Raw genomic sequence first — 10,510 nt, forward strand, 5'->3', positions numbered from 1 at the left:
TTTTTAAGAATTCAACTCTAACAAAACTACCCAATTAAAAATTATTCTCTTGAAAAAAAATACCTTTATTTTCTTCTAAATAAAAATTATCATTTTTTGGTACAAATTTCAAAAAATACATACTTTCTTTTAGTATATGGAAATATATATAAATAATGAAGAAAGTGAATGAAGCCAAAAATGTTATAATTGCACCAGCCGGGAATCGAACCCGGGTCTGTACCGTGGCAGGGTACTATTCTACCACTAGACCACTGGTGCTTTGATGTCAAGCTTATAATTTTTATATACTAGAACAAGTTAAGAAAAAAAGGATTTAGAATCTCCATAACTTGTTGGAACTTCGAGTGATGCAAAGTAGGCAGGCAAGATTTTATCATATATAAGCAACAGAGCTAAAATTATTGGATAACATGAAATGAAATGTTCAGTCATAACAGGAAACGAAAAGAGATAAGTTCATATAAATTTACACACAACAGTCATATGATCTAATATTGAACTCTTACATCTAATGATATGTATATATATAACATGTTTTCTAAATTTGCATTTCAAGCCAACCTTTGCACATTCAAACAAACACCTGCAGAAAATAAAGGAGATGTCGCAGTGGATTGACACAAACGAAACAATGGCAATCATCTTTTTTATGAAGATGAGCTTGAGGAATCAAAGTATGAGATCCTCTGCCTCTTCTTTGGAAACGTCGAGTATGGCAAGTATTCCGGCGAGATAGAAGCCTTCTCCAGGACAGAATTCAAGGCCCGGCGAACAGAACCGGCAAGATATTGCCGTGACTCGGCGTCATCACCATTTGCGGTGGTTCGGCAACCGGTGAAAACAAAATCTTTCCTCAGCCGACTACCCAAGGTTGATATTTCCGCTTTAACCATCTTAATCGGAAGAGCATCGAGAGCTTGTCGTAAGTCGGTTAGAAGTTGGGGTCTGTAATCACAACAGATTGATGCCTTGAAACAATATGTCCCATTGGCTTCATCGTGACACGTTTCAACTATCACTTCATCATCATCAACTGGAACAAGAACCCCTTTGCTAGCTTCAGTTGCAGCCTTCTTTAGTTCTTTCACTTGTCTTACCACCTCACCAAGTAATGTGGCTTTATCCATCTACAATGACCATTTGATTTGACTTGGTTAACTAATTATTTAAAAGAAAGAAAAAAACAATTGATATAAGACAGATTTATTTGTCAACTAAATTAGTTTATAAATCAAGAAATAGACCTCATCAGAATTCATAGCAGAACAGGTGTTACATTGCCCCCCCCCCCTCCTACATGTCCAATCATTTATTAGCTTACACTTTTCTGATGGTAGGGTTTAACAGAAAAAAAAAAACAATATTTGCACGAAGTGATGTCAAAAGATTATATTATATTATGGAGATGTTAATTCTTAACTAACACGAAGATAAGGAGAAGCAGTTGAAAGGTAGCAAGAAAAGAGTTGGCTAACCATTAACTGCAGACAATCTTGCATGATTGATTGGTTTTGTTTGAAAAATATAAAACCAAACTTATCTGGAACTAAAGGTCTGAAATTGGGATCCTAAAGAAACCTTAATCTCATAATTGTCAAACTATAAAACATGTATCATATAGAATGATGCATCCCCTTAGTTGACTTTTGTTGAAAGACCCGACTTTTGAAGTTTCATTTGCCGTCGGAAGCCAACAATGAAAGGTATTGTCTTTTAATGGAGATTTTGTTTTTTTGTACTTTGTCGAGAACTAACATGACTCAATAGGTTTGATTCACAAAACTAAAAGAGCGTTGGTTGATGGAGATATGACTTACAAAGTTCAAAAGAAAGGTGTCAATATGGTACATAACAATAATTATGAAAGTAACCAATATGCAGATGACTACATAATTAATATCACACACTGTATAAACACTTCTCCCATAAATCTTATAGATAATATCTCCATCAGTCGAAGCAGTTACAGCTTCAAAGGCTGGCCATTATCTAGAACTGAAGGTCTGAAACTGGGATCCTAAATAAACCTTAATCTCGTAATTGTCAAATTGTAAAACATCTGCTAAAAAGAATGATGCATCCCCTTAGTTGACTCCAGCATTTATGAAATTCAGAGTTGACCTTCCAAGTGCAAAATTGATGCAGCAAATGACCTCACAACAATTTTTTTTTTGTTATAATTAAAATATCCAAATTCATTTTACGGTCGACAAAGATCCTTTCAGGTTCATAGCTACCCTTCATATTCTACCTTATACTCTACCTGGACAACCTGGTAATTACATCTAATGATCACTGTTAAACAACAAGTTTTAAGACTCAAAGAATCCTAGCAGGCACATAATATAAGCAAACAATTTAAATAAACTATATTAGCCATCTAACATATATAAAGAAGGTTGTAAGAAGAACCTTTTCTCTGTATGGCAAGAGAGTACGGAGGGTGTCCAGGTGAGCATTAATCCTTTCTCTCCTCCTCCTCTCAGCTTCGCTATGACTCTTTAAAGCCGCTATAACTTTCTCTTCCGACACGCTTTTCTTCCCAACCTTCACCGGCGACTTCACCACCAGCTCACTTTTCTCATTATCCAACACCAAGGACTGTGAAATCCCATTGCATGGACCCAAATCACGGGAAAAGGGATCGAGGAAACCAGAATAACAATTCCCAGATAAAAAAATTTTGTTGTTGAAATAGGAAGCAGCCATATAAAAACACACACAAAAATAAAAAGAAAGCTAAACGAAGTTGTATGAGAGTTTGTTTTTAGGAACCAGAAGTGAAAGAGAGTAGACCAGGTGGGCGTGTAGTGGGAGCGAACCAGAAAGATAGCTTTTGAAGAACAAAGTTTTGATGGTTAGCGACTTTCTCGTTGTTGCCGATGATCAGTGCTATGATTGTTTCGATGATAGCTTCCATAACGCAAGTGAACAATTCTAGGGAGATCGTTTTTTCAAACAGAAAGAAAGACTAAAGAGAAAACATCCACATTTTCTTCTTGATCGTCTTGAATTCCTCCATAGGTATGTGTGATTCCTTTCCAGAGTTTTGAGACGTTTGAACCTCAAAAACAAAACAAAAACAAGATGGGATTTTTGGGATTTCGGTGAATATTCAAGAGGGAGCAAACAACGGAGGGAAGAACAAGAGTAATTGTTTTCTCTGAGCTATGTAAGCATAGAAGACTTGATATAAATGGGATCTCTCACAAGGGCTTAAAAATGGTGTTAGAAGGTCAATGGATTAAGCACTGTTGTTTTTAATTTATCTTAATGACCTAAAAAAATACAAAAAATTATTTTATAATCATACTTTTAATCTTAACCACATAAACAATCATGGTGGTATATCTTTTACTTTTTCTAATATACTTTATTTGTTAGGTAACATCTGGCTTTTTATATAAAATCTGTACTGCATATCCTAATATAATTACATTACTTTAAGTTGATTTTAATGTGCTCTTATTGATAAATGTGAACTTTTGAGAAATGTTATTCATATCACTAAATTATTTTACTTGTATAATTAATATATAATATCTATTTAAAACTTAATTATTAAGTTAATGTTATATAAATTATATCAATACGGAATTTCATTGTCAAAAGTGGTAGGCTAAAGATAAAGAGAAAGTTGGGATGGGAATTAAATACTTCCATTTTAATATTATGAATGTTAATAGACTTTTGATTTAGTCTTTACTCAATTGATATGGATAGTATTGTTAATATAAAAGTACGTGGGTCCGAAAGTGCCTTTGAAATGTACTATCTTCTTATTTATGGATTGAGAAGAAACTATGAGTAAATCTAAATATTGTGTTAAAAAAAGTAGATATAATTAGAACTCATAATAAAATTATTCAAAAAAATATATATTTTTAGACTAACATAACTTAGTGTTGCGGATAACTCTTAATCCATAACCTTTATTTATTGAAAAGGGAATAAAAGGAAAGAAAGTTTAGTCTCAAACAAAACATAAGGTTAAAAAGGCAAATTACAAAAATCAACACTGATACTACCACCATGCTTGCACTACACCAAAACAGGCTTTTAGCGGTATTTTTAGAGGCGTTTGGACAAAAAACGCCACTAAAAATCGAGCATTAGCGGCGCTTTTATAAAAACGCTGCTAAAGGTAGAGAATTAGCGGCGCTTAACAGAAAACGCCGCTAAAAATTAGCATTAGCGGTGTTTTCTAAAAATCGCCGCAAAAAGCCTAAGCCATACGACACCGTTTTCTGAGTTTTTGGGGCCCTTAGCGGCGTTTTTTAAGAAGCGCCGCTAATGCTCTGGCCTTTAGCGGCTTTTTTGAGTAAGCGCCGCTAAAAGCCAGAGCATTAGCGGCGCTTCTTATAAAACGCCGCTAATGCTCTATCCTTTAGCGACGTTTTTGAAGAAGCGACGGTAATGCTCTGGCCTTTAGCGGCATTTTTGAAGAAGCGCCGCTAATGCTAAGATCTTTAGCGGCGTTTTTGAAAAAGCGTCGCTAATATATTTTTTATTATAAGTTGAAAAATTGATATTTCGTTGTATTCATTATATAATAGTCAAATTTACATTTAAATGATAACAAATAATATTGTTTAATACAAAATGTTTTTATTAAAGAGAAGTCCTACCTCCTAACTATTTATTATTTTTTTCAATCATATAGTTTATTTAAACTACTTTACTAGAAAAATATATTAAATTATGAGTAAAATAAAATATCATAAAACTTAAATTGATAGTTCGATTAAATAAATCAAATAAAGTAAATATAAAACACCAAATATAGTGTTTATGGATTTAGGGTTTATAGATTTAAGGGTTAGTATATATAGGGGTTAGGTTTAGATTAATTAGTGTGTTTTAATTTATATATTAAATAATGTTTAGGGTTAGGGAATCTAGATTGGGTTGGGGTTTAGGGATTAGGGATTTAGGGTCGGGTTAGGATTTAAGGTTTAGGGGTTAGGGCTAGAGGTTTAGGGGTTTAGGGGTTAAGAGCTAAGGATATATAGTTTAGGGTTTCATGGGTCGAGTTAGGGTTTTGGGTTTAGATTAATTTTTTATTTATATTTTAAATATGTTTTTAAATTTCATATATAATTGAAAAGGATAAGATAACAAATATTTTACAATATTTAATTAATTATCATTATAGTTTAGGGTTTATATGGCTTAAGGTATATGGTTAATTTAAGATTGAAGGTCAGTTTAGGAGTTACTATTTTAAGGTTTGGGGATTATATATGGATTTAGGGATTATGGTTTAAGGTTTAGGGGTTAGGAGTTAGGGGGTTTAGGGGTTAAGAGCTAGGGATTTAGGGTTTCAAGGGTTGGGTTAAGGTTTAAGGTTTAGACTAATTAGTTTTTTTATTTATATATTAAATATGTTCTTATATAACTGTAAAAGATATAATAATAAGTTTAATATATTGAAATTATGAGTATAGTTTATATTATTTAAGAGATATATAATAGATAGACTTTATATATGTATATTGAATGGTTAATTTAAGATTTAAGGTTTACTTTAGATTTGTTAAATGATACAATTTTATACAATTAATTAATGCTTTTATATTTAAAAATATTTAATCTAAACCATTTGATATATTTAATATGGATAGATAGGTAATTATTTAAATTGGATAGGACCAAATTATAAGAAAAAATAAAACACAAAAATAAAAATGGAATAAAAATAATTCTTTATGTAATTATTTAATTTGGATAGGACCAAATTATAAGAAAAAATAAAATACAAAAAAATGAAATAAAAATTTTTCTAATTCTTTTAAATATTACTTAAAATTATAATAATTCTTTATGTAAAATTTATATGAAAGATACAATAATTGAATATTAAAAAATATGCGAGCTTTAGAGGCGTTTTCAGCAAAAAACGCCACTACTATGTATTAAAATTTCCTAAAACGGTGCCGTTTGGGTAGAAAAATTTAAATTTTTTAGTGGCGTTTTCAGCAAAAAACGCATAAAAGGTAGATATTACCGCGTTTTGTGAAAACGCCGCAAATATGTATTGCAATTTTTCAATAGGGTTGATTTAGGTAGTGGCGTTTTTTCTTTAAAACGCCACAAATGTGGAAGAAAATAAAAGATAATTAAAATAGAAAAATAAAAATGAAATTTAAACACTAAAAATGTTAATTTTATCTAATTTATTATAAATATTACTTAAAGGAAACTAATAAATAAGTTAAAAAATTAATATATAACATTTGACAATTTAGGAGAGGACCAAATTAACAAATGGAATTAAATTAAAATAAAAAAATAAAAACACTAAAATTTATAATTTTATCTAAAATTTATAAATATTAGTTAAAACACTAAAATTTATAATTTTTACTACTATATATTATAAACATTACTTAACAAAACTATGGAATACCTAAACGGCGTCGTTTCAATATAAAATTTGATTTCGTAGTGGTGTTTCCACTAAAAACGCCGCAATAAACGAGACATTAGCGGCGTTTGGAATAAAAACGCATACAAAATTCTTAATTTTATAGACAAAAGCAGGCGTAGCTTTAGTCTGCGATTTTAATGGCTTTAGCGGCGCTAGGGAAAAACGCCACTAAATGTGCGCATTAGCGGCGCGTTTATAAAAACGCCGCAAGGTTGGGCTGTTGTTTAAACAAAACGTCACCGTTTTTGTGGGCATTAGTGGCGCTACTGTAGAAACGCCGCAAATTTTCAATTATTTCTGCTTCCAAATCCCTAAGCAGCCCGTGCCCTCTTCCTCTTCCCTTTTATTTCCCAATCCACCTCCACCGATCCACCTCCACCGATCCACCTCCGGTCCTCCACACGGCTCCGCCCAATTCCAGAATCAGAGGTTAGCTTAGAGCAGTGCTTCTACCGTTCTACGTATTCTACCTTTGAATTTCAAAGGTATGTTAACTTTTATTCCTTTCCTTACACTGTATTTCTTCCTCCTTACACTGATCCATCAATTTTCTTCATCTCATCTTCCAATCTTTGAAGATAATCCGTAATCTTGGATAACCTTTGAAACCCATTTTTAATCTTCAAAACTTCTTTCAGAAACTCAGATATAGTTTTCGGTACATAAACCAAACTCAAATCCAAGCTTTGAGGACCAAATCCAAACTCAAATCGTCGATAACCAAACTCCTTTCTTCTGCTCTACCAGGCGTTTCATTTATTTATTTTTTAATTTTATTTTCGTGGTTTGGACATACATGGCGAATCTATATAAACGAACAAGGGATTAACGCACGTACTTTGTCATCGCCCTTGCATTTTTATTAATTAATAATTGAATAAATAGTTACGTTCCATTATTCAAGGCAATTTGAGCATTGTGATTCTTGTCATATTCTACCACTCCATAATTTGGTGATGAATCGACATTGTTTTTCCGCTCATTTGATTTTTCATGCTCGACTAAACAAAAGGGTGTTTTTATCCCTTTTTTGCTAACGAAAATGAAATATTAGGTTGCAAATGCTAGTGCTTGCTTCATTTTGACCTTGTACAGTTATTTTCAAATTTAAACTACAAAATTTTAGTAATTGAAAATGCATATAGTTCTCATATGCTTTTCCATGTATGTACAGCATATTTTTCCTATCTTCATTCAAGACTCTCTTGGTGCTTAGTTCCTTCCAAATATTGATTAATTGTAGAAGATAGTATAGTTTGGTCTTTTTGTTCTCTTCTTTCCTCCCATTCCTCTTTTCATTTCAAAGTACTCAAGTCGTATGTTGTTTGGAAAAACAAGGGCGAGTATTTCTTGAATGCAAGTAAATGATTGATATTGATGGCGTGCTAGAAAGTTGCATAGCTTGGTTTGCGATGCATAATGCCTATCGATTCCTTGGAGTAGTTCATTTTTGCCACTAATAATTTCTTCTATACCCTTCATTTTGCAGTATAGTGGGCCTCAAAACATTCTTTTGCACATGTTGAATGGCTAAAAGAAGATGATGATTTTAAATATACTAGTTCGAGACATCTCCAAATTTAACGGGCATGCCTTTCCCAAACTGAAGTCGCGATATAAGCCTTCACTTGTACAAGTAAGCAATATGTTTATGTGTCGCATGTACGTCCTTGCATATTTGTTTAATTGTATCCAAATTTGATTTATTCCTTTTCTCTTTTGTTGCTTTTTGGTCTTCATAATTGTATTGTGTTCTTTTTTCTGTGATGCGGTATACACATTTGCCTTTAGCTAATTACTCTTGTAAAAGGCTTACATATTAGTTGTAACTGTTTAACATAGAATTTCTTGATGGAAGGTTTAACTGTTTTAATTACTCAATACTATTACACTCCCACCGGTATTTAAATCCTAATGGAAGAAGCATATTAATTGTAACTTCATAATTCATAAAATAGCTACCTTTAATGTAACCTTACTACCTTAGCATGCATGCTGTTGATATGCTTCATAAAGGATTCAACAAACTTAGAAAGATGAAATTAGGTGGAAATTACAGGATGAAAGGTACAAGATTCAAAGCTAAAAACACCCTCACCTTGTGTCTTCAACATTTAGGTGAACCTTATTTCAAGTAAATAAAGGAACACTATAATTTTTAGAACTTGGGACTTCAACTTGGAGGATTTGGATTCAGATCTTGTAAAGGGAGGCTAGGTATATGGAATGTGAAAGAGCCATCTTTTTTCTATGATTCAAGTTGACTGGCTTCCTAACATACTGAAAGGATAAAATGTTACACGGTTAAATCCCTATTCCCTTGTTTTTCTCACAATATAGTTCAACACTTCAACTGGTCAACTTAACGGTATCTAATAATCCCTAGTTGTCCTACATATTGTAGCATAAACTTTAAAAATTGTATTTGTGGTCTAACTTTATGGATCTGTGTTCTTCCAGCTTGTTCAGAAGCATCTGATTTCAGTATTAGGATTTTACTTATGTTTAGGATGGAACTATTTGTTGAACTTGCATTTGATGATTGTGACTATAGACAATTTTTCATTAATCTCATTGTTCTTTTGATGTTTGGGCATTTATATACCTTATTTCTGTCTCTCTTTTACTCATCCAATTCAGTTGAATATACACACACAAAAATGCTATAAATACTGAGGTTGATTGCAATTACAAAGAAAGTCGGTTGCGGTGATATGAACCCCAAGTTTTGGTTGGTATATATGTTCAATAAAGCTGTGAAGTATGAAATGGCGCTTTGGATGACTTTTAGTAAATTTCAAACAATTGATTATTGAAGACAAGTAAGCTTGATGCTTATGTTTTGTTTTTTTATTATAATGTTGTTTATTTCGACTCATGCTATTTACTTGGACTTTTACTTATGTTTTTATTATAATCTTTTGTATTATGTTTGTTATTTATTTGGAATCATGTTGTTTATTTGGGTTGATGTTGTGTTACTTTTATTTATTCACTTATTTACTTCAATTTTTTGTTGTATGATTATGTTTAAAAACTTTAAAGAAAATTATTTTTTGAAAAATTACATAAAAATAAACAACAATAATTTTATTTTATTTTTAAACTTAACTCGAACAAATAATTCGATTCGATTCGATTCGATTTCTATCTCACTCGATTCGATTCGATAAAATTTCAAATAAAGTTAGGATGATAAAATGGGATTCGAAAACTCGATTAACTCGAAAATTTTCGATTCGATTCGATTCGATTCGATCGAATGCTCACCCCTAATAACAATCATATCATAACTTATATATACAGTTACATAATAATATATGATAACTCAAATTTATCAATCATATCATAACTTATATATACAGTTACATAATACATAACTTAAATAAAATTTTTATTTATTCTTACATAATACATAACTTAAATAATAACCTACATAACTTACATAGAAACTTATATAGAAACTTGCATAACTTACATAATAACATAAAAACTTAGATAATACATAGCGTACATAACTTACATAATACACCACTTACATAAATAACTTGCATAATACACCACTTACATAAATAACTTGCATAATACATAGCCTACGTAACTTACTTAACTTACATAATACACCACTTACGTAACTTAAATAACTTAAATTTATCAATCATATAACTTAAATAACTTACGTAATAATACATAACTTATATAACTTAAATTTATCAATCATATCATAACTTACATACATAAATATTAATCATATCACAACTTACATAACCAACATATATAATGACTTACATAATAACCTAAATAGTAACTTACATAATAATACATAACCGATCAAATTAAATAAGTTACATAATACACAAAACCAAAACTTACATAACTTACATAAGACATAAATTACATAACCTACTTAATACATAACTTACATAACTTAGATAATACATAACTTACATAATTTACTTAATACATAACTTACATAACTTACATAAATATCCCTTATGTGGTGGAACTCAAATAAGTTAAATACACTTATAAGTTACCGTGATATTTACTATACCTTAACTTAAATAATAACTTACA

At 31.0% G+C, this 10,510-nt stretch overlaps 1 protein-coding gene and 1 non-coding gene across 2 annotated transcripts; both read right to left on the reverse strand.

Annotated features, from left to right (window-relative positions):
* Positions 1 to 190: 190 nt before the first annotated feature.
* Positions 191 to 261, reverse strand: TRNAG-GCC (transfer RNA glycine (anticodon GCC)). The gene has a single exon. It is a non-coding gene; the product is annotated as a tRNA-Gly (tRNA).
* Positions 262 to 434: 173 nt separating this feature from the next.
* LOC105777421 (transcription factor bHLH30) lies at positions 435 to 3,219 on the reverse strand. The gene is made up of 2 exons (XM_012600680.2): positions 2,416 to 3,219; positions 435 to 1,130 (listed from the first exon to the last, which is right to left on the reverse strand). Exons 1-2 carry the CDS (start codon positions 2,710 to 2,712, stop codon positions 651 to 653), a joined length of 777 nt encoding a protein of 258 aa, XP_012456134.1. The 5' UTR covers positions 2,713 to 3,219; the 3' UTR covers positions 435 to 650.
* Between the last annotated feature and the right edge of the window lie 7,291 nt (positions 3,220 to 10,510).

Source organism: Gossypium raimondii, chromosome 10, assembly GCF_025698545.1.
Source record: "Gossypium raimondii isolate GPD5lz chromosome 10, ASM2569854v1, whole genome shotgun sequence".
In the NCBI taxonomy this organism is placed as follows: domain Eukaryota; kingdom Viridiplantae; phylum Streptophyta; class Magnoliopsida; order Malvales; family Malvaceae; genus Gossypium; species Gossypium raimondii.